The sequence below is a fragment of the Falco punctatus genome (genome assembly GCF_963210335.1).
Source record: "Falco punctatus genome assembly, chromosome: 7".
Taxonomy (NCBI): domain Eukaryota; kingdom Metazoa; phylum Chordata; class Aves; order Falconiformes; family Falconidae; genus Falco; species Falco punctatus.
The window spans coordinates 33,171,308-33,195,847 of NC_137587.1; the positions used below are offsets into that span (position 1 = coordinate 33,171,308).

Below are 24,540 nucleotides of genomic sequence, written 5' to 3' on the forward strand. Positions count from 1 at the left end.
AGACTTGAAAATAACTAACTCTGAAACTTTCTATTTATAGGCAGAATATCTCTTCAAGAACAGTCCTGATATCGAATAGGATAAACATTAAATCATAATAGCTGTAGAAATTGTGAAATGGAAAGGGAGAACATTCATTCCTAATGTTATTTTTAAACAAAATACTTAGGTTTCTGAAATTATTTTTGTTTAGAATTATTATGTAATCTCCATTTTTATTTCTCATACTTCATTACTATGTTGTATTGGGGTTTTAATTATCCTTCTACAAAAGTAACATTTACTGCACAGATTAATACATTTACACATCTGTATTTCATATGTCTTTTTGAAACTGTGAACCATAGGAATCTTCTCTCTCCAAAATTTTCTTCCTGGATTTTTTTTCAGTTACACTTTCTATTTAAGCAATATACTCTTGTTCTGATCCGTAGCAGATGTAGGCAGCTAGCCTGAGAATTTTTTTTTTTAAAGTGTGTTAACTGAAAATGGAAATAAATAGAAGCAGCAAGCTCTCTTATTTCCCCTCCCAGCTACCGAGATGCAGAAAGTCATGCAACATAGTCTTCTTGTGCTGCACTGAAGACTAACTAATAAAGTTTTCCAGCATAGGTATGTCATAAAATCTGTTTTTTTCTTTGCTGTCAAACAAATGGGTGTAGTTCTCATTTAATTCTCTTCACCATTCAATATTTGATACGTTTTTCCCAGATTCTTGAAGAACCTATACTTTCCAGCATGTGGCTGTCATTCCCTTTTTTTTTTATTGACTTCATATACCTCTCACAGAAACTGTCAAGATTTATGCTTACCGAGCTGAAACTGATAGCATATTTGGTGTAAAAAAAATACTGGATTTTGTCAAAACAGAAAGCAAGGGCCATTTGTGAGAAGGGGCGGGGGGGGAAGAGAAAGAACTGAAAGAATGTTAATATAAGCATTTCACAATTATTTCATCTATTACTTTTAATAGTAGAATTTTAGATGTGTTAAGCTCAATGTTCTTATTCAGATACATTAATATACTTTTAGAGAAACAGTCTTATTTCATCTTTTCTCACAGAGTCACACAGCTGAGTCAGTGATGATAGCCAGGAGCAGAGTTCAGAACCATCATCTGCTCTAAGAAACAGATTTCTATGGGATCTAGGCTTCCTATATGCTGCCTGTCCAAGTTACTGTTTATCACGTAAGGCAGTTAAAGATGAAATAATCGCTAATTTTAGATGAATTCTTAGTTTGAGAGGCCTATATTTCAGACTAAAGATGAAACTAGGACACTATAAAAACAGGGTGGGTTTTGTTCTTTTTAGTTGCTGTAATACGTTTACTTTTCTAAGAATAAAGTTTTAAGCTGATCTGCAAAGAGTGCTTTTTGTGAAACTTAGGCAGTCGATTAGAGGCAGAGCTTCCAAAAACCAGTAACAGAAAAGGTTCTTCTTGCTCTGTGTGAGGAATGAAAACCACGATAAGCCCGACGCAGGGAGCGAGGCAAGCACAGAGATGGCTTCGAGCGCACAGCCTCCGTGTCCCAGAGCCGCAGACAGGGACGCAGTCGGGCCGCGCTCGGCCCCTGTGAGCCGGTGACGACAGTCCCGCCGTGCCCCCGCGGGGCGCCGCCGGTGGGGGCCGGGGCAGCGCCGGCCGCGGCCGCCCCGCTTCCCGGCGCCTCGCCGCAGGCAGCCAGCCGTTGGCCCCGGGCCGCCAGCCGGCCGCAGCGGGGCCCGCCTCAGGACCCTTGGGGCGGCGTGTTGGGTGACGGCCGCGCGGTCTCACCGCCTCAGTTCCCACCGCAAGGAAAGCCCGCGTCCCCCCCTCGCCCGGAGCCCGCCGCGGCGCGGGCACGCCGCCAGCTGCGCCCAACCCTTCCCGGCGGTGCGGCCGCCCCCCCCGCACTCCCTCCCCGGCCGGGACGTCCCGGTCGCCTCCGGCCTCGCCCGGCGCGAACCCGCGCCGCGCCGCGCTGCGCGCACGCGCCGCCTCGCAGCCGTTAGCGCTTTGTTTTCAAACCGGGGCTGGCGGCCGCGCCGGAACTACAGCCCCCAGGGTGCCCCTCGGCCGCCCGCCCGCCGGGCACGCGGGGGCCAGCCAGCGTGCGCCGCGTGCGGGGGTGGCCGCGGCGCTGCGTCAGGCCCCCCCCGCTCTAGAACGTTGCTGTGGTAGCGTCTGGGCGCCATGTTAGAAGGCCGGAGGGGAAGAGGAAAGTGAAGCGGCGGCGGCCGGGCCTAGCGAGTGGCTTTCTCCTCCCTCTGCGGCCTGACCCCGGCCCGTGCGATGGTCACGATTCCCGCTTCCTGGCGGGACGAGTGACCGGTCCGGAGGCGGCAGTGGTGGGGGAGGACGAAGAAGAAGAGGAGGAGGGAGAAGGGGACGACGCGGTGGTGGTGGCGGCGGCGGCGGCGGAGGAGGAGGAGGAGGGGCCGGAGAGACGATGCCGTTGTAAGTTGGAAAGCTCGCGGAGTGTCTGAAAGGCCTGTGTTTTGCCGGCCCTTACTCAGCGCTGTCCCCGTAGCGCCCCGTGCTCCCTGTCCGCTCGGGCCCTTCCTGCTGGCTCTCGCCCTTCCCCCTCTCGCTGTCCCCCCGCCGGTGCCGGGCTCTTCCGGTGCCGCAGTGTGCGGGGCTGTGGATCCGCTGCTCTCCGCCCAGACCGCGAGGAGCTGCTTGCTCGTGTAGCCGCTTCCCCGCCCCCCATCGCCGTGAGTCCCTAAGCGATGCTGATGTGGCTTTTACGTTGTTGTTGTTGTCGTCTTCTCCTTCGCGATTTCACAGCGGCAAGTGCGAGGCACCGGGCGGCCACGAGGCGAACGCCTGCCGTGGCCCCCCTCGACCCACTGTTGAGAGGCCGCACGAAGTGGCACAGTGCCGCGCGTTTGTCCCTTTCTGGCCCCGGCCGCCAAAGATGAAGCTCTTTTTCTCTCAGGAGTCCGGGTAGTGCCTCTCCCCCAGAGGCCGCGCGAAGGGTTTTGCCTCGTTGCGGGGGCCGGAGGGACGCAGGCCCTGGTTCTAGCAGGGGACCCGAGCGGAGCCCGCGGTCCTTGCGAAATTCACTGGGGCCTCGGTGGCCCCGAGGTGCCGAGCCGCTGAGGGGAGCTGGCTGCCGGCCGTGCGGGCAGCGCCCCCTGACGGCAGTGGCGGGCGGCGGCCCCGCGCCCCCCCGCGCCATTCCGCTGCCGGGAAGCCGGGGGCTCTCACTGAAACAGCAGGCCTTGTGCTTTGGACCTGCCGCGCTGTAACCCTGCTGGTGGCCGTGAAGAACGAAGTGGGGCATAAATTCATCCCAATTTCTTCGCCGTTTCCTTCACCCCACCCCCTGTTATTTTTTTGTTGTTGTTTTTGGTTTTTTTTTTGTTTTCTTTCCCCTCGTTGACATTTTGACGGCTCCGGGTTGAGACGACAAAACTTCCTGCTCGTCAGTTCCGTAGCCCATATTGTTGTTATATTACTGTCCTATCTAAGTTCACGGAACCAGTGGATGAGTAGGTGTTCAAGAGGCTTTTAAGAATAAGGCATGTTTATATGCAGGCTTCTGTTTGTTTTTTGTTGCTTGGGGATTTTTTTTTCCAATGAAGGAGAAATGTAAAGAATTAGATATTATTCATTATTGTTTCACTGTTATTATTTGAGGTTATTCACTGTTGTTTTAAATGTGTATACTTTATGTTAAGAATAACTACGCTTGCCTGTTGTGCTTGTTTTATTCAGTCTAAAATGCTGCTAAGTTAGTTGTGTGGTAGATAATACCAGGCAAACCTAACTGAAAGAGTTTATGGCAGGAAAAACACAGTGGGTGAGTGCAGAAAGGAAAATGGTTATGCCAGGCAGTTTTTAACGCTTGTATAGTGAGACTGCGATGTCTTTATAGTTAAGTTTTGCACATGTTCATTAAGGCAATGAAAAACTACCAGAAACCAGCTTTGAAGTTGGCTAGGCTTTTGGCCTCCAGAAAATGGGAGGGTGCGTATTCTGACTGCTTTTATTCTTAGTTTATTTTGTTGTGACTACATAAATTCCAAATGCTTAATAACAGCATTTGAAAGTTTGGGCTACTTCAATGAGTTGTAGTAATACTGATCTTCAACTTGGACAAGTTTGGAATGACTTGGTCGTTTTTCTTAATGTAGGTGTTTATGGTACTTGAACTAGAAACTCTTAAATAACATTGCATAGTTATATTTGCAGTAATATATTGCTATTTTCAGTATAAACGTTACTGGCAACTTCACTAATACAGGAGGTTTATTTGGGAAAATCAAAGCTTTCTCAGATTCTGCATTTGTTCTGTTATTTGCGATTTTGGAATGATTGACTTTTAAGTCGACTAAATAATACAAAGTGAACATTTTAACGCTAGTAAGTTGCAATGCTTTTAATGTTAATTCTTGAGTTATGAAGTGATACCTATCTCTGACAAGTTTAGAGAAAAAGGCGAGCTTAGGAAGTTCCTTTTCTGTATAATGCTTTCCTGTATAATTATTTCCAGTTGATGCTTTCATACTTTTGAATGATAATATTTTTGAGTGAGACTAGAACAGCCCTATGTCACTGCCAGGTTTTCAAGATGACCAACAAAATACACACACACACGCACCCCACCCCCCTTCCCTTTCAATACATCCTTTAAACTTCATTTTTTAGGGTGGTGGTTATAACTGACAGGCCTAGTCAGAGCTGATCTCCCATACAACCAGACGTTGCCATTCTTTACTTGAAAAGTGTTAGTTCAGAGTTCTCAAGAGGTGTACAGCACTGTTGATTCTGCAGTATGGTACAAAACTATGAAAACAAGAAAATTATTTATATACAAACACAGCTGTTACAAGAGTAAACTGCTGTTCTGCTGATGCTGATAGATGGCATTTGCAAAAGCCTTTTTAATATTGAAAAAACCCAGATCTTTTTTCCTGGAAACTTATATGACTTCTTGTTACGGTTTTCATTAATGTGTTGTGTGAAGAGATAGCAGCCCTATAAGGGATATCTCTTTAATTTTCAATTATTCAGAACTGATTAGGTCAAAGATATTTCTGCTATTATGAAGCTACATTTTAGTGAACTGTTAGATGTGGAATGTTCCCGTGCCTTATCAGAAACATAAGAAGTCAGGGAGAAATGAAGCTCTTTAAGCTGTTCGTATGTTTCAGTTAAGGCAGGCTAGATTTTACACGGAAGGGCTACTGACTCGGTGAAGCAGCAGCTATGTTTATGTGAATTGATGATCTAGTCTTTTTGTGTAACCTGGGCCTTTCTGACCCTCCAAATAGAGAAACAGGACCATGAATTTGTTTCCTGTTAAGCTATAGATATTATTGCACTTCCAGCATCTCTGCTGAACTTCTGTGTCTGCTAAAATCATTGAAAAATCCTTTTTTTGTTTGTTTTTTAACCAGAAGTGGAGAAGTGCATTGAGTCATACATCTGAATACTTAAAAGTGCCATAATCACTGTAAGTTTTAACTATTGTTGGTATTGGTAACTTCCATATTAGAGTTTTGGAATGCCTTTTTTTTTTTTTTATCTTTATTGTAGACAGTCAAGCTTATTCTCACTTCTGAAGTAAGACTTTTTGTATGTTTTCTTTCACTGAACTTAGCTTTAGACATATGCAAAGTCATTGTTTTTTTGACTTTTAATTAGTGTCTGTCAACTTGTATGCCAGGTGATGTACAGCAGCATATTTAAAATGGCTTGTACTGTTTGGGAGTCGATAAATCTGTTTTTGAACACAGTGCTCAGGTTTTTATAAACTGTTATGGAAGGAATTAAATTTTTTCTGATCTTTTAAAGCACAGGACCTACTTCAGACAAACAGTTGCCTTAAAGTGATAGCTTTATTAATCAAGAAGAAATTAATATAAAAGTCTGTACTGAGGGTTACACTGTTAGATGCAGTACAGAAGAACTGGGTGGCAAGTATATGTAGTTTTGCAACAGCTTTCAGTCTTCTAATGTCATGCCAAAAAAGACTGAGCTTATACCCATTATCATGGAGTTGTACTGCACAGAACTTGGAAACCTAATTATTTTTGGGCTGAGCAGATCTCACTGCTGAGACAAATGCTTCTTGGTATTCCTAGTTCTTGGTTTGATACTCCCTGATAATCTTTTGATCCATCCTTACTGAATTTCTTAAATTGCTGCATCTGGAGTTTTTTGTCTCTAGAATAGCTGTAAACCTCATTTGTGGTTCAAGTGCTGCCTGCAGACTTCAGTAGAAATTTCTTTTGTTTGAACTTGAGAAACTTACGAGACTCTTGTTGGCAAGAATGTTGTGGATGGGTGTGCATTTGTGCCTTCACTATTTTTCCGTGCAAATGCAAGAGCCAGTGAGAACTCAGGATTGAGTCAAAGGTTAGCTGAGTGTGTATGAATGTTTTTCTTTTGCCATAGGTGAGTCTCTTTTTCCATAGGTCCATTGCCTGTCATTGCTCCAATACCCATGTTCATATCTCTTTTGGGAATCTTGAACATCTCATACTGACAGTTGAAAACTTAATTAATGGTCTAAATGATCCAGCAGTTTTCTGCTAGACCTTAAAACTTCTGGTCAGGAAGGACAGCTGGATTGTCTTAACCATTTGAAATGTACTGTCCCTGGTAAATGATATGCACAGATTTCATTAAGATTTCCTGCTTAGATTTCTGAAATTCAGTGTGGAATGATGGTGTTAGCATGAAGCCAGAAACTTTAATCTGAAATTGCCAGTCAGTCCTTGCTGGAGGAGGCTTTGAAACAAGCAAATGAGACTCCTCAAAACACTTCCTCTGAAATCTATCACAGCTGGAGCTTGAATTTTGAGTTTAACTCCAGCTGATCGACCAGATGATGTGATGACCATTATTGCTTCAAGTATCTGACTTGGGTGGCTAACAACAGTAAATAAGACTGAATATTGCTGAGGTAATCAGTAGAGCCAAATGGAGAAGTGAGGATAGTCATTGAGATTCCTTAAGCTGTGTTTTTTGTCTTGGTATCTGGAGATAAGACTGAATGAGCCAAAGGTCCTGACAGAAGTTTAAAGTTAACATTTAGTGGGTTGTTGGCACTGTTTTAGGACACTGTGCACAGCCCACGGTTTGCCTTACTTCACCATTGCTGGCCTTAGTGTGCACGCCTGTCTGGACAGACTTAATCCCCAGCTGAGGTTTAGTGATAGGTGAAAGGGCTTGTATGACTTGTAGCAAAAGCAAGGCAGGAAGGGATTTTTGCATGCACTGAACATGCATTTAGATCAGTTAGATCTTGGGTAGTTAAGATCTTTTTCAGGGTGGATCGGAGACAAGTTTCAAATTTATGTGGGAATCAAAACTGTTGCCATTTGTTAAATACTATGGCATGTGTTTTAAAGATTTCAATTGTTCGTATTGTCTTTTATTTCCGTGAAGCATCCCAGATTTCTGGAGTACGATGTTTACATAATGCGGTGCTGATTGCAGCTGTATTTTGTTTGTTGATAAGAATTCTAAAACCTTAACATGATAAAAATATTACTAGTAGAACTGAGGTAGAATACTGGAAGTGAAGAGGAAGAAGTGCTTAGAATCTCAGGGCTGGCTAAAATGTTACATGTAAATGCAACATTAAAGCTGGAAAAATGAGCATGTAATGTTAAGGTTTTTCTCAGTGATAACTTCATTTAAAAAGCAGCTGGCAAATGCTTTACTTGAAGTTTCTTGGCTTTGTGGTAGGTAGAGGGTGGGGAGAGGATACACCTTTACTTGTTTGTTTTATAGTAACTTTGGTGACTTGCCCTTATTTAAATGAATGAACATGGGTTGCCTAGCACTAGTTAGTTTATTGCATTCTTGAATGGATTTAACTTTCTTCCCAAATGTCATTTTTTCTGCCACTTTACAAAGGCACTTCTATGATATCTGTTGGTATGCTACAAAAACCTTAGAATAGCAGGTGTAAACAGTTGAGCTTCATTTTAAATGGTTTTAACTGGAAATAACCTATAGTCTCTTCAACACTAATACATGTTAAAATGTAAGCTTCATTGTATCTTTTGGAGTTGTAAAATCTAGAAGGCAGCTGTGCTTAGAATCATTAGGTACCATCCCAGTGAAAGTGTTGTTAACTCCTCAACCTTCAAACAGAGGCACAACACAAATGCAGTAAGGTCCTGTGCTGTTTTCATTCTTATAAAATACATGAATATTCAAGCAGTAGCTGTAACAATTCCTAAAGGTGTATATTAGGTGATTGATTCAATAGATACTTTAAAACTGTTGTTTTAGTGAACGATTTCAGAGCTTATTTTGTGCCCTGTGACCATGCTCTGATGGTCCTACAGGGGCTGAAGTCATGTCAATGTGGTGTTCTGTGAAGACAGACCTGCACGGGGCACTGGCAGGATTATGCTGTAAACCAGATATGGGAAGTGATCAGACGTTTGGTTGTCTTTTATGTGTTGTAATTTTGGGAGCAAGGTGAAGGATTATTTTTAATGTACTAGTTCTCAGATTGGTGAAGCGTGGCCCTTATACAAGCAGGTGGAAGACGGGGGGGTTCCATCAGCGTTACTGGCTTGGGAGTCTGCTTCACAGAATCTGGGCCTGAGTGACATTGAGTGGTGTTTTTTTGTTTTTTTTTTTTTTTTTTGAAACCTAGTAAGTGTCTGACAGGCTGTGTTTTGCCCGTCCTGTCAATGAAGTCTTAATAACTGTTGAATTGAATAAAGTTTCTATTTCTGGATGGGTGGAAATTAGGATCAGGACATTTAAGTTACACAAAACTAAAATATTGACTGCTTTATATTACTGCTTTAAAAACCTGTAAAAATGAACTGTAAAATTTTAAATTAAAAAGCAAATTATTTTTTTCAAATTAATAGTTGGTAAAAGGGGAGAAATTGTAGTTCAAATTTAACTAATTGCTTTGTGGTATAAGTAAAAATGTTCATAATATACAAAGGATGTTTATGTATTGAGACCTTTTGTTTTCTGACTGCTTTGCATTGTGACTGATTTCAAACATTCAAAAATTATGGTACTTAAAATAGTTCTAAAATGGGTTTAACTTGTGGAAAAATATTAAGTTTTGTTGATTCCCATCAATTTTAAGTTAAGATGTTCTTTTTAACACTTAGTCTTGATGGAAATGAAGAATGAAACCCTGAGATGATGACAACAGCATGTAAATAAAAATGAAATTGTTCTGTAGCTTTCCCACCCAGAATACGTAGTTAGCCTGAAAAATTGTTTCTTGTTTTGTATTACAGAAATAGTATATAACATGTCTAAACATGAAGCAATATACAGGGGAATGTTGTACACTTTTTATTTTTTCCCCACAGAGGATTCTCTTTTCTTTAGACTTTATCTCTCTGAAAGTTGAAGGAGACCAAACTGATGATAAAACTTTTGCCCAAGTAGAGTGAATAAGTGAATTTCGGGGGGGGAAGCTAATGCATAATCTGAATTAAAAATATTAGTTATACATTTTGTATTAAGCAAAACATTATTTTATACCTTTGAAAGGGAGTAATCTTATATAGTATGAGTATAAATTAAGTAATGCAGATGTAACTCTTCTACATAATTGCTTTAATTGTTGGTAAGGCTTTTTGAACATCTGTTGATGCAATAGCTAAATTTTCTGAAACGTGTATTTTGATGAGAGATCATAATGTTTCTGTTAGATCTCTGAAGGGTTGACTAAGTCGCAAGTTGGCTTCAGAAAAGCTTTTCAGTATGCTTAAAAACAATGATTTGTCACTTTACAAAAATCAAAGGTGGTGGAGTAATGCTTATGGCTTAGAGGAAAGTTACCTATGTGTCAATGTAAAACTAGTATTTAATGCTGCAAGTAACACTTAGATCTTTTTAAATACAGATTTAAGTAGTGTATTGTTTTTTAAACTTGTGATAATGTTCAAGACTTAAGTGTTTTTAAGCTTAGAATTTGGCTATCTTAAATCTTTAGTATATAATTCTACAATACTGAATATATTTAAGATTTTTTTTTTAATGGCTGCCTGTTGATAGCATCCGTTCAAAAAAGTTTTAACTATGTGGTATAGCATGCAGTAATCACTGAATCCAAACAGCTGTATGTTATGCAGGACCAAGTTTAGTAATTCAAAGTGTTTCAAAACTAGCCTTAAAGCTCAAACTGTTCTGAAAGTAAGGATGTGTTTAAATGAGAATGTCACAATCAAATATATGCCTGTTATGAAAAACTGCATAGGTGCTTTTCATCCAGAATGCTCATCTAGGAAAGCTGTTAGTTTTCACAACATAATGATAACTTTGCTGTTGTGTTTCTGCTGAAGTTCTTCTGTATCGTCTCTTCTCCCTTCTTGCAACATTTAAATATGGGGGATTGACTTTAAGAATATCATCCTTGTACTTGAGGTTTTGCTCCATACCTGTCTGTGTATCTTGAAAAGTGCAAGGCAAGGATGCGATGAGGGCTTGTAATGGAGCAGTTTACTAATGAACTAGGTCCTTGTACATTTAACCCACTGTGGTAGGTTAGGTTTACTTTAGGCTTGCTTTCCTATTTAGAGAAATACTTAAAGTAAAATGTCATGTTAAGGAAACACGGGTCTGGAGAGATTACTGCTTACATCCTTGGTACTTGTGCTAGGCAGAGTCTAGCACAAACCTGGTATTCTCCCCCCTCATGCAGCAAGATGACATGTAATATTGCCAACATAGACTGAGCTGGTACTGTTCATCTAACCGTCCTGTTATGCTAGCCAGCACAGAAATCAGCTTAAAAGTAACTGTTATGCTGCTGATGGGCTCAAAATATACTAAAGCCTCCTTACTTATGTGAGCATTTTGAGTGTGTGAAGTCAGCTGATGTAAAAGGTCTTGCATCATAGCAACTTGTAACCCTGCAAGGTAATTCTGTTGTTGTCCTTAATAACACAGATTGATCTGGGATGTAAAGTGCTAACAGGAAGCTTAACTTTTCATTTTCTTGATACATCTCTCTTGTCTGCTACTCTGATGAGAAAAAGTATTTTAGTATTTTTTGTGTTGTTTCTGTCAGTAACTTTATCTAATTGCCTTTATTAGTCCCGTTACAACCCAGGGATCACAAACACAGCAACTACAGAAGCATTATGGCATTACCTCACCTATCAGTTTAGCTGCCCCCAAGGAGTCTGACTGCATGCTTACCCAGAAATTAATTGAAACCCTAAAACCTTACGGTGTATTTGAAGAGGAAGAAGAACTGCAACGCAGGTGAGTAAACACTCTAGCAGTGGTTTTCTCCTGTTTCGAGGTTCATGTAGTTGACTATTGAACCCCAAGCATGTTTATGTTCTTTCAGATGCTTTCTTAAAAGCCTAGTGGAATATTAAGCTTGATTTTTCTCACCTTAAGAGAAATATCTCGGAACACATAAAGGAATAAAAAATATCTTTAAATTTTGAAGGCAGGCTTACATATCTTTTTTTTCCCTTCATAACTGTTTTGTTGTAGTGGCCTATACTTTTTTTTTTTAATTAAGCTTTCTAGAGTTTTTTTCTCATTATTTCTAGGTGCGTGTGTTTTATGAATTGAGGCTGTATTTTGGAAGAGTAGAATTCATATACCTGAAATATATACAGGGCTGGCTTGCTTGCATTTTTTCTGTGCTTAAATCACTTGAATTAATGGAGAAAAATAGTGGGAGTGTTGTAAGAGTGGCTTTATTTCAGTGTGTATATATATAACGAAATCTGTAATTAGATCGGCAATGTTACTGTAGCTGACTTACTGTGTAATCATGTTCAGGGTCTTAAAAAATACTAGTTTGATCTGAGTTCATGACCTGTGATTCTGCTGTTTTATCAATAGGATTCTAATATTGGGAAAATTAAATAACCTGGTAAAGGAGTGGATACGGGAAATCAGTGAAAGCAAGGTATGGTTATATTTTACATGGAACTGCTCATACTAAGACTTCTGTAGGAAGAAAATTCCAAAATATACTCCCAGCCTAAACAGAGTGAATTTTTAATTTGGGGATCAAATTTGAAAAAACAAATAAGTACCTTTGTATAGCTGCTTTTGTTTCCAGGCAGCATTACCACTTCAAAGTAAAACTGTGTCAAAGAAGGAAACTCATAAATAATGGAAAAAGTCATGGTAGTAATATTAATTTTCAATTGTTCCTGTTTCTCCCTAGGTAGAATACAGCTTGACTTCCTGTCAAAATACATTTGTATAGTACTATGTTAACTATATACTTATATCGTTTAGCTTTTTGAAGCAGTGCTAGATCTTAAAATGGACTTTTTGTAGCTTTATGATCTGTGGCTTTTTTCTCTCTATGTTAGTTTTGTAGACTCGTAATAATAATAGTAGTGGTTTTGCGAGGTTGTAGTCCTCCCCACCCCTACACACACCTTTTTCTGAATGATTGTAGACTTGTATAAATGTAAAGCTATAAGTGGGTTTTTTTAGGGGTAAATCCCTGATATTTTTTTTTTAAGCTGTTTTGCTTGGAGTATGTTTAGGATTGTATTTCTTCTGTACACTTCTCTTTTGAAATGGGAATTTATATGTGACCAAGATTCTATGCAGGGGTGACCCTACTGTCATTTGAATATTTATATTTGAAAACAAAATAGTAATGGTATCTTGACTAGTGTAAGAGTGGAAACTGCTTAGGTTAATTCAATATACATATAATTAATTTTCAATTTGTTTTTATCTTTTGTTGTGTAACCATGAATGTAGGGCTTCAGGTTTTAACATTGCATCCCATTATGAAAGGGTAACTGTCTTTGCCCATGGTACTGTGGATTCAAGAGTTTTTTGAAGGTACAAGTCTAGGAACTTTGACAGATGTTCCTCAACAGTTTTAACATAAAAGAAAAGACTGGGTTTGGGAGAGGTATTTATTTAAATAATGTAGTATGGGTGTCTCTGTAAGTAATTTAATAAACACTGATAAACACTGTAAATAGTATTATTCTGTGGTTCTAAATTGGAATCCATCATTGATTTCTAAGTCAGTCTGATAAAGCAACACATTTTTAATGTCTGTAATATTTTAAAGCTGTTGCACCAGAAGCGTAGAACTGCTGGAACAATTACCAGGTTTGAGGCAGTAATGTATAATGTAGTTGAAATGTTGCAAATAGTTCTCAAGTGGCAAACGTACCTCTCTTTTCTGTAAATACTAAGATTATTATTTCAGTAGTAACTACATCTTAAACAACAACAATTTTGTGGAATACTTTTCCGTTTGTTTTAAAATAAATTTTGTGCTGTTATAACTTTGAAAAGTAAAATAACCAATCTTATTTGCTCCATTTAGAATCTTCCACAGTCTGTAATAGAAAATGTTGGAGGAAAAATTTTTACATTTGGATCCTATAGATTAGGGGTTCATACAAAAGGTAACACTTTTATTATAAAACTCATGTGTTTGAGCTAGTGATGTATCTGTAAATGTCACACTTAAATAACAAAACATTCCTGACTTTTGAGGTGATGTTAGGATTTTATGTGTTTGATTTTGGGGTTGGTTTTGTTTTTTGTTTGGGTATTGTGGTTTATTTAATTTTTTTTTTTCTTAGTTGTTTTGGTTGGCCATCTCCAGTCTTCATTATAAATAAGAAATATGTTCCTATATTACGTTTTTGTCATGGGTTGGGAAACAAACAAAAAAGTTGTAAAATACTGAAAAATAGAGAAAGTTGTATACTTGGATTCTGATGGTTTGTTCTTTGAATATTACTACAAGTCTTCCACAATTGAAAGAAGGATGTATGTATTCAGTATGCTTAATGGCCATTAACGTTTTTTTTGTATTTGGGTTGACTTAGTATTCCCAAAGAAAAGTCATTCTATGGGAAGAGAAATTAAATTTTCCTGTTCGGTTTCAAAAAAAAATCTAGCTATTGCTGGCATTTCACGCTTGTGAAGTGTAACTTCTGTTAATAAACAATTTCAGGTGCTGATATTGATGCCCTCTGTGTTGCACCAAGACATGTGGAAAGAAGTGATTTTTTCACATCATTCTATGAAAAACTGAAACAACAAGAAGAAGTCAAAGATCTGAGGGTATGTGAACTACCTGATACAGCTAGCTGAACTGATAATGCTGAAAAATCAATAGGGAAAGATGATGCATCAAACAAGTAAATATAATTTTACTGTTAAAGCTTGCAGTGGATTTTCAGTTAACCTGCAGCAAAACCTATCACCATAGCTGAAATAAATAGAGATTCTTCCAAGTTTTCACTGTTTCCTCTTGAGACAGTAGTTTAAGTACCTGGATGGCAGAATGATCTCCTAGCATGTATGTTAGTATTGCAAAATTTCTGCTTGCTGTCTAGCAGCAGGCAGATGCAAATGTGTTAGCTTGAAAAAGATCAGGACTGAACTTATGTGTTCCTAATGAAGACTTTAAAGTATACTGTTATGTTGCTATTTTTATAATTTCATGTTTATAGAAACAGTTAGTGGTTGATATTAACTAAACTTTATATATTGGCTGTCAACTGTGCATTTTCAATGGAAGTTGTTTTTAGTATGTCTCAGTGTTAGATGCTTGTGCAAGATTTTTAGTATGTAGACGTGAAGATTTCCCTTGTAGGAATAGAAGACACACTGGTATACAGTATTTTGTTTCTATTTTTTTTATACCTGAATGATATCATACCTAAATGACAAGCTCACTAGGTCAGCTGCTGGGAGCTTTAATCTTCTCGCTGTTGGCTCAGAGTAAATTTTTTCTGCTGCAAGTCTTTTTTAGATTAAGATAGTTGGCTGGCAAAACTTAAACTTTGTTTAGTCTGGTCCTGCTCCCATAAAAAAAATACAACTGCAACTCTTCCACTCTGTGCATCCTTGTAGTTGGTAACTACCAGTGTAGTGCAAACATCTGGTGGTAATACTGTATGTACTGAAACAACTGTTTTGAATGCTTTATTATCTGAACACTTTTAGTAATGTTTATATCCACATGCTATAATTGTGAGCATTCTGATTTTCAGATTTCCAGTTAACTTTGATGTAAACTGTAGCTAACTCAAGCTAATGTAGTTCATTTCGCAGCAAGGTAGATAAATATACGCTGTTTGGTGTAGCTCTGCAGTGGTGCAAACAACCTTTAGATCAGGGTGTCATAACACTTCATTCCAGCTAGATCTAAGGAAATTTGTACTTCTCCCATGTTTAGGGAACCTAGGTTGGCTTTAGTGAGTGACTCTGAGAGATTTGTGAGGTTCTGATTTTGCTTAGGATCCATCCTACCAACCCATAACATTAAGGTAACCTTAACTAAGGTTAAGTGCACGAAGTAGTGGTGTTGTCTCCTCCTCTTAAGAACTAGAATATTCTTAGAACAGTGTTTGGCTTGTGGCAGTTCCTGTTTCTTATTGAGAGGTATGCAGTCGTCTTTGCTTCTGTGAAAGAAGTGCTCTGCAAATCTGCATTTAGTTCAGATGCCAGTTCAGGAAGGTGGTATTCCTAGCTGATTGCATAGTAGACATCAAGTTTCGTGGTTTTGTTGTGGATGTTATTTGTCAAAGTACCTTAATAATAACCACATTTAGAAAAGATGCTTGAGCTCTGGAGACTGGTGACTTGCAACTGGTTTAGATGAAGTCAGACTGCATAGGTGCACAGTTGTCATATTGTAATTTCTCATAAAAATACTCACTGCAGAAACAGTAGAAGAGACCTCTTGGAGTAAGAATATCCATAGGCTGACCTTAAAATACTGAGATGCTGTGGGGAGTAAAAGATGCTGGGTCATGTTCTGCTTGTATTGAGAGAAAGAGTTGGACATGGAGGTAATATCAGAGCTGGCTGGTATGTATTTGGGTTCTAGTTAACATCTAGACAGCTCTAGCACTTGGTGGATCAGTGCTTACTGCATAAATTCTCAATGGTGGAGAAAGACATCACTGACAAAAATCGAACTGAAAACAGAAAATCATCTCTGCATAAATAGTGTTTCATCATGATTGTTTAGACCTGCTAGCTATTGCTTGTAAATGTTCTTCTCTGTACTGAAAAAATATTATTTTTTTCCCCCAGGCTGTTGAAGAAGCTTTTGTCCCCGTTATTAAACTTTGTTTTGATGGAATAGAGGTAAAGATCATGTTTTGTTTTGTTTTGGTAGAACATGATTAAAACAGTTTAAGATCTCCATATCTTTTGTAGTATCCATTAACATGAATGCTATTAAAGTGACTCCTAAGTTCACACCCAAGTCTTTGAGAACAGTCCTCAGTTGTGTAATTTAAAGTAGGCCTTTAAGACTGAACCACGTCTTTCTTGATGTACTTAAAAGCTGTGTGTAGAATACCTTCCTGTTTTTCTTTAGGCGCTGCTACCCACTGGTGTTGATTAGCTCACTGACCTGTAGAGTGCCAGTATTGGCATTATTAAGACTTAACATTTAATAGAAATTCATAAGTAATGTGGCTTCAGTAATTTTTTGGCTGCTTATGGTTAACTGTCCAAACCTTAAATTCATATTTGCTTCAGTATCTTATACTATAGGAAGTTTTGCCATCTTTGATCTGTTCTCAAAAAGGCATTGTGGAAGGCAAACTGGGTATCCCCTTTGTCCTCATCTCTTCAGATGTCTGTAAACACTTGACTAAAACAGTGGCTTGAGTGCCTGTAGCCTGATGGCTCGATCGGCTGCCTTGGAGTGATGAACTGGCTTAACTTGATATTGACCATTTTGTGAAAAGTTGCTGAGAAAACAGGAACACTGCTTTCAAAAGATACTCTTACAATCTTCCTTGGACTGTTCTACAGTCAACCTGTCATGTTTTCTTAGTGACAAGACAAAAACATAGGAACTGTTCATACACAAAGTTTAACAGACATGTAGCTGGATTATGTCAGCCAGTAACTGGTGGGTATAAGAAGGGTACCTGCAGTGGGGGAAGAGTTCCCATGCTAATCTTTTGACATATGACATGATTTGAAGAGCTATAGTATTGTACACGAGACTGGACAGTTCCTTCTTTCCCAGTTTGAGTTAAATCTCTGCCTTGCAATTATAATGGTCATTTGTTAGGGTACTGGCAGTTTTTGAGTCTCAGGAAAATGAACCACACACTTTGCTGTCATCCATCCAGTTTTACTTATTTGTAGTTTCACTGACATTTGTGTCAGTTGACACTAGGAACGTTTCTCTTGAGAGTCTGTTCACATAGCTTAGGTATTCATTGCAAATACTAAAACTTGCCATAGGCATCCTCTGGTTAGTCTGGGTTTTGTATGTTTTTCTCAATTGTTTACATTCAAGCCAGTGTTGTCTCTCCTTTTTTTAAAATGAAATTCAAAATGCAAGTCTAAATAGGGAAATAAAATGATTCTCTGCTGAAGGGATAGTATTTTCTTGCTCTAATACAGTAATTTATGATGGGTACTGGTGGTTTAGGTTTATGAGCAAGACCTGACCCATGTTGTTGGCAGTACATGAGAGTTCTCTTGTCTGGAACACTAACTTACTTTAAGCACTCTTTTTATATATACAAGTGTTGTTAGGCCACAATCTCTGATGACTCTGATTGTGCCAAGTATGTGAGCATCAGAAGACTTTAATATTTCTTTTCCTAATCCAGGCAAGAGGTGTCAGAAGTTATTCCCTCTGTAAAGAAAACCTTAGAACTGAGGAAGAGGACTTTAGTTTTGTGGTGATCCTGTCAGTTAAACTTCAGAAGTTTCTGCCAAAACCAGTTTTTTCATATGTGTTTTATGTTCTTGCTTAAAATAAACAAGAACCTTCTTGATACTGCTTTTGTTCTTCCCTCCCCCCTTCCCCCCTAGAAAAAGTATATATGTGATATAGCACAGGCTATTCATTTCTTGATTTGAAAAATCCTTTTATTGTCAATGAACTTTGAATCTTTAGAGGTGCTAGAGTTTCTGGAGATCAGAATAGAACTGCAAGCTGAAGTTAATTTTGAACTTGTTTTACACTGAACATTGAAGAGTAGCACTTCTATCTTAAGTAGAAGCTTGTTGGACAAAATGTTGTTAAGACCAGTTATTAAAGACTTTAAAATCAAAAGTCCATTGGATACTTCAGAAATTACTTTTTTTTTTTTGGAGAAGTGCTTCATAGTTTAAAACAGATGTTTTAAGTTTTGAGCACCTACAAATAGTTCTTCATTTTAAGATACCTTCAGCATTGTTTTATCTGCAAGAGAATTTTAATGTAACCAAACCTGTTTTGTTATTGGTGCAATACCACCAGGTATTTCATAGTCTTGTATGTGAAGCATTTATTAGTTTGTCATGATTAAAAGTCTCATCTCATAAAGGGGGCTTGTTGTGCAGCCCAGCTGTGGATGTGCACTTGATATTCTCATCATGACTGACTGATGCCTAATCTAAGACTAGAAAGGCAAACTGACTTCTCTGCTCTGTGTAATGTCCTTGCTGTGGGTGGGACAATGTAAAATTCTAGTTCAGTGTTGAGTAGTATCTGAGATGTTCTTGACCTAGAAAAACTATGACAACAAATTATTGCAGAAGTAATAGCAAAGAAATTTGACATGATTTCAAAATTTAGGTAAGTTCGTACACTTGCTCAGTAGCTTGCTGAATTTTGTAGCTTCCTGTTTTCTGTGATCAGATACGTAGACTTTTCATAAATACTGGTCCTATACTGATGCAGCTAGTTGCATGTGTGCATTACATTGCTAGATGGGAAAGGTCTCCTACTTTTTGTGTAATTCAGTGATAATTTTGAGACTGCTTAGGTTAAAACTAGATTACGTTTTGACCACTTCCCCTGACATAATAAAATTGTGTATTCCAGACCTAGAAGTGGTGCTCGTTCCCAAATGATTTTTATTTACACTGACAATTGACAATAGCTTTTATGTGTGTGCTGGTATTGATCGTAATGTGTGTTTTATCCTCTTGGAATAGGAGCCATAAGATTGATGAAGCATCTGAAAGAAAACCTCTTTTAATGTCTGTGCAGGGTGTTATTATGTACTGTTTAAAGATAGTCTTTGTGCTAGAAAGACTACTGTTTTTATTAGTAAATGTGATGAAAATGGGTTGCGGACTTAACTGTACAGAAGCAAGAACAATTTTCTAATACCATGCCTCTCTGTTTTTTTTTTTTTTAAGATTGACATTTTGTTTGCAAGATTAGCACTGCAAACTATTCCTGAGGACTTAGACCTACGAGATGATAGCCTACTTAAAAATTTAGACATTAGATGCATACGAAGTCTTAATGGTATGTATATACAGGCTTGCATATGAAGTTCTTGTCTAATCTTTCAATAAATATTTTTAATTGTTTGATACAGTAGTTTGGTTGTGGACTTGACTGAAAATACAGCAACTCCATATCTGGAAACGGAGTCATAGCCAGTTTTATATACCTTGTTTAGAGGGAAGGGTTGTTTCTTGTTAGCCAAAGTTCTGTAAAATTTTTTCTTTTCTTTGGATTGTAAACGGTGCTGTCTAGAAATTAATGGGACTTGCAAGACTTTTGTATTGAGCACTATCTGTTTCTATAAATAAAATGTGTGCGTGTTTTTCAATTTGTTTGTGTTCTAATATCTATAAATGTACACAAAATTGCTTCAGTGATAAAATCGGGATGTTAAAATACTGTCAGTTTGAGGTTAGGTCTTCAGTAGCTTGTGTAAGCCTTAACTTTTCTATAATACCACAGCTTAAAAAATTGTTATTTAAGTACAGGATGGTAGGGGATTTAGCTGCCTGTATGTAACTTAGCAGGGAAGAGAACATACGAGATATCACCAATTTTGGTTATGAGCTGAAAATGTGATAACTTGAGATTGCCACAATGACTTGCACTGTTTTGTGAAACTCAGATTTGTGTAGTCTCAAATTCATACTTGTCTCTTACTTGCTTTGAAAAGAACTCCTGGTCTTAGATAATGATTGTCTTGCAACCAGCTCTCTCAAACAATTCAGTGACAATGAACAACTACTTATTCTTGATTAAAAAAAAAAAGCAGTTAATATTGTCATTTGTAATGTCATTCTTAAGCCTGAAAATACCCCATCAAAGTAATGATACAACTTTGTGTTTAAAAACTGTTCTTTCTAGCCTGTTCTCGTAAATTCAATCAAAGCTTTTACATAAAATTTTCAGGGTTTTTAGTTTGTAGTTCCATGAAGGCTCCTTTTTTTAATTTTTCTGTGTGTTCTGTCCTGTAACAGCAGAACTTAAAACTTGTTTCTTAAACAGCATGCATGAGTTGTCTGCCTGAGTGCTGCTGTAAAACAGTAAAAAGAGGGGGGGGGAATGTTAAGCTTTCTAATCCAAAACAAGTGATCAAAATAAGGAATTAGTTTCTAGCGTGCTCATCTAAAAAGCCTGGTGGCTTTGAAGCTGGGGGAGGGTAAGCAAGCAGAAAAACTTTGGAGGCAGCAAGTGTAATGGACTCTTTTTTTTTCTTTTCTTTGGCAGGTTGCCGGGTAACCGATGAAATTCTGCATCTAGTACCAAACATTGACAACTTCAGGTTAACACTGAGAGCTATCAAACTGTGGGCAAAACGTAAGCAGTTTTATTCCAAAATTTGTGAAGTTTTCATTAACTCACATGTTTACTGATAACTCTTTTGTCTCTTTCCTTCTCAATCCACAGGCCACAACATCTATTCCAATATACTAGGTTTCCTTGGCGGTGTTTCCTGGGCTATGCTAGTAGCAAGAACTTGCCAGCTTTATCCAAATGCAATAGCATCAACTCTTGTACATAAATTTTTCTTGGTATTTTCTAAATGGTATGTGGTTTTTTTAAATTTAGATTACACTAAAATAAAATTGTTTGTAGACACTGAATTTTAGTCCTGTTTTTATGGTATCGTTTTCAGCTGTTACCAGATTAAGATGGTAGTTACGGGCTTTGTTTTTGCTGCCAGAAAATTGTTACCTTGAGGTTTCCAGTAAGTCATCCAACATATCTTGCTCTTGAAGTATCCAAAACAAAACCACCCATGTTTTATTCAAAATTGTCTTAAGTATTTGTTGTAACTCAACATTACTTGTCAGTTAAAATACTTATATAGCGCAAAATAAGAGCAGACACCCCAAAACTTAGTCTGTGAACCTTCAAATACTGAGATAATGGGAAAAGGAGGTATGTCAGTATGTGGTTGAGGCACATAGCCTAAATGCAGTTTAGGAGAATCAGTGACAAAAGTGGGAGTTTTAATCTTGTCAGTGTGGAGAGATAGGTGTTTTCAGATTAAATATGATTTCATATTCCTGAGCTGGTTACCTCAGAAAGGTGGTTTGAATAAAACTGATGAGAACAACGGGAGCATTCCAAGTAAACTTAGAATGAATGGGACAAAAGCGTATTTTGCAGATTACAAGTGAATACTGTTTTTCTTGAAAGAAAGCATATCTGGGTACCTGTAGTCTTCATGAAACATTGACAGGTTTTAAGAGTAATTTTACCAAGCTGTTGCTTTACTTCCAGTGTAGGGCCGCCTTAACATGAAGGTAACTTCCACAGTTTCACTCTCTTGAATCTGTAGGCTTTATAGCAGGGGTCCTCAAACTACGGCTGGCGGGCCAGATACAGCCCCCCAGGGTCCTCAATCCGGCCCCCAGTATTTGCAGAACCCCCCCTGCCCCCCCCCCCCCCCCCCCCCCCCCCCCCCCCCGCCGGGGGTTTGGGGGGAAACCAAGCAGCCGCAGATGGCTGCCTGCCACTGCATCCGTGCACCGGCCCCCTGGTTACAAAGTTTGAGGACCCCTGTGTTATAGCCTCTGAGGTACCTAGTGTTTAGTAATATTTTACCATGCTAAGCTAATTGAGGAAAACTGGTTGCAAGCTCTGTTTAATGTGTTCCTCATACTGCTGTCCATTTTATACGTGCATAGTACAGGAGCATTAATCTGCAAATACAAAGAGATTAACTGACTTTTACTCTTTGTAGGAAGATAACTTTATTCATGGAAGTAGAGACGGCTTGACGAACAGAAGTGTTACTTTTTTTTAGTGTTTCATTCATGGATTTATTTAATCTTGATTTGGATTTTTTTTTAATACATACGCTTTTAGTGATGCTATAATGTTGTAATCATGCTGGCTGTTTCTTTAGTTTGTCCATGAAACGGCTAGCTTGAAGATGGACCCAGTGTCAATCTTCATAGAAGAATTTCTGTTTGATAGGTATATTTTAAGAAGAATTTAGAGGAGATTAGTAATCTAAACCAGTGGTTATAAAGCTTCAAGACTACAGAAAATTCATTGTTCTGATGCTCTGGAGGAGCTAATTACAGCTGTGTTGTAGTTCAGCAATACAGCTTATTTAAACAACCCCAGTTAGACCAGCTTAATCTTGAGGTAATGATGCTTTACCTTGAGAGCAGAGTTAAGGATCGCATTCAGAAGTATTGTTTGTTGAACGTACATGGTTGTATCCAATAGTCTTATTCAGTGCTACAATCTTTTTGAACAGGGAATGGCCAAATCCAGTGCTATTGAAACAGCCAGAAGAATGCAATCTTAATTTGCCTGTATGGGACCCAAGGGTTAGTGTATTATTTTTTCCCCTATAAGTCACTTTGTACGATAAATTCAGTTGCTCTAAAGAATCCTAGGTGAGCTTCATTTTGGGTTTATTAAACTTAATATTTTGGTATTATGTCTTCTTTATAAGTAACCTTTAGGTGTGGAACAAAGTTTCATTTTCTAAACTGACTGCTTGAAGCACACTTGCTGAACAATGTACTTTTTCTCCCAAGTTTTGCAATACATGATCTTAATAAATATTCAGCATAATTAGATATAGACAGTAAAGCAGTGCCTTTTTAAAAAACTGCTTATCTTAAAATGGTTTGCATCTGACTTAAGACGGGTTACTTTTGCAAGTATATTAAATTCAATTCGGTGCAACAGTCAGAGCTGGATGGGTTTGGGTCCATATAGTTGTAGTTGTGTTTTCGTCTTGGATAAAAGAAGATCGTAACTTGAAGTCTTTACGTTCTTTTTATAATATTTGATCTCCACCTTTGTAGCAATTAAATTAAGGACACTGAACATCATTGCCCTTCAGGCAGTCAGTAAAGCAGCTTGCACAACTCTCATTCTGAGGTTTCAGTAGGGCGTAAGGTGAAGATGTTCGATGCTGCTCTGTCGATTAGAATAGTTGGTGTTCAACTAACCTTTTTTTTGTGAATAATGTAAGCACCAGAGGTTGAGTTGTACCTGCTTTTGTACTTAAAATCTGGTTTTGGGCAAAAGTCCACATTTAAATAATGTGAGACAGTTGAAAAAGTGTTCTCGAGTCTTAACTGTTACTCGTGGGGTAGGGCATTTGAGGTCAGTGTGTGATGGGAACTGTCTGTTGTAGTAGCCAAACAAAGTGGGGTAAGGGTTTTATCTTTAATTTACAGTCTACAAGTTTTTTACGCTGATCCTATTTTAAATGTATTTTTGCGCATGTGTGTTTTGTCCCTTCTCTTTTGTTTCCCTGTGTGTGGTTTAATAAAAGATACATTAATGCAAGTGATGCTTCTGTCAGGTGGTTTAGAGCCTCTTGTCTTAAGCTGGCTCTTTATTTTCAGTAGTGTTACAGAAATAAAGTATAAAATATTTTTTGCAAGGTCTGAAGACAGTCATTCTTCTGAAGGTGCTCATGTGGTGTGATGTAATCACAAGCTAATTTCTATTGAAGAGAGAAATTGTTCTATTCAGTTGGTATTTCTGGACTTAGAAATGCCTGCAACTTGACCATGATGTGCTGACAGGTTACAGCCCTCCCACATCACTGTGGTTCAGAATGGTGTCCTTTGTGAAGGCGTTATCCTTGTTTTCTAAACTTTGTCTGAACTGTTGGTAATTTATTTGGCCTGATATCTAAGGTCTCTTAGAACTTAACTGTTGTAGTAAAGGGAGAAATCCAAATTTGTTAACTCATGTGTATGCTTGAAGAAAACTGATTGGCTGTTGTTATATATAGGTAAACCCCAGTGATAGGTACCATCTTATGCCTATAATTACACCAGCATACCCACAGCAGAACTCTACCTACAATGTGTCCGTTTCTACACGGATGGTCATGGTTGAGGAATTTAAACAAGGTAAGTATTATCTTATGCTCTCTCTCTAAATGTTTGCAAACAGATTTAAAATAGTTCCATCATGGGTATGCTTTGTGAGGGGGAGGTGGGAGGGTGTTAAATAGCTTCTTGACATGACGGTCTTCTGAGGGAGGTGGAACTTGGCCTGTTAGCTTATGTGGCTTAAAGTTCTATATTAAGTAGAAACTTCTGGAGGTCTGTCCTTCACTCCTGGAAACTGGGGGTAATTAATAAGAATGCCTTGTGCTCTGAAAATGAGAACTAATGGTACAATATCTTTTTTGTTTATTTTAGTGGTTTTAGATAGTGTCATGCCACGTGGAAGAATAGCGTAGTAGTCCCACTGTACGGCCATTTCTAGGCCTAATATAAAACAATATACTTGCTCAGAGATAAGTCCTCTAGATTTATCCTAGTAATCTACTTAGGTAATTATAGTAGATAAGAGATGATGTTATCAAAGCAAGGAGTAGACTTGACACGGAGAGCCACTGCCAGTAGCACTCGGACAGAGCAGTAGCT

At 38.6% G+C, this 24,540-nt stretch overlaps 1 protein-coding gene across 4 annotated transcripts in view; it reads left to right on the forward strand.

The window, feature by feature from the left end:
* The first annotated feature begins 2,048 nt into the window (after positions 1 to 2,048).
* PAPOLA (poly(A) polymerase alpha) overlaps positions 2,049 to 24,540 on the forward strand; it is a 44,675-nt gene continuing 22,183 nt past the window's right edge. Inside the window, exons 1-11 of one of the 4 annotated variants that reach the window (XM_080397743.1) lie at positions 2,049 to 2,439; positions 11,029 to 11,199; positions 11,797 to 11,863; positions 13,265 to 13,346; positions 13,904 to 14,013; positions 15,997 to 16,050; positions 19,066 to 19,177; positions 20,387 to 20,476; positions 20,567 to 20,705; positions 22,395 to 22,467; positions 23,898 to 24,018. In XM_080397743.1, the coding sequence (XP_080253869.1) occupies positions 2,432 to 2,439; positions 11,029 to 11,199; positions 11,797 to 11,863; positions 13,265 to 13,346; positions 13,904 to 14,013; positions 15,997 to 16,050; positions 19,066 to 19,177; positions 20,387 to 20,476; positions 20,567 to 20,705; positions 22,395 to 22,467; positions 23,898 to 24,018 (1,027 nt within the window). In that variant the 5' untranslated portion in view covers positions 2,049 to 2,431. Of the gene's footprint in view, positions 2,440 to 11,028; positions 11,200 to 11,796; positions 11,864 to 13,264; positions 13,347 to 13,903; positions 14,014 to 15,996; positions 16,051 to 19,065; positions 19,178 to 20,386; positions 20,477 to 20,566; positions 20,706 to 22,394; positions 22,468 to 23,897; positions 24,019 to 24,540 lie in introns of those variants that run through there. The other 3 variants (XM_080397742.1, XM_080397741.1, XM_080397744.1) reach the window with 3 other exon arrangements.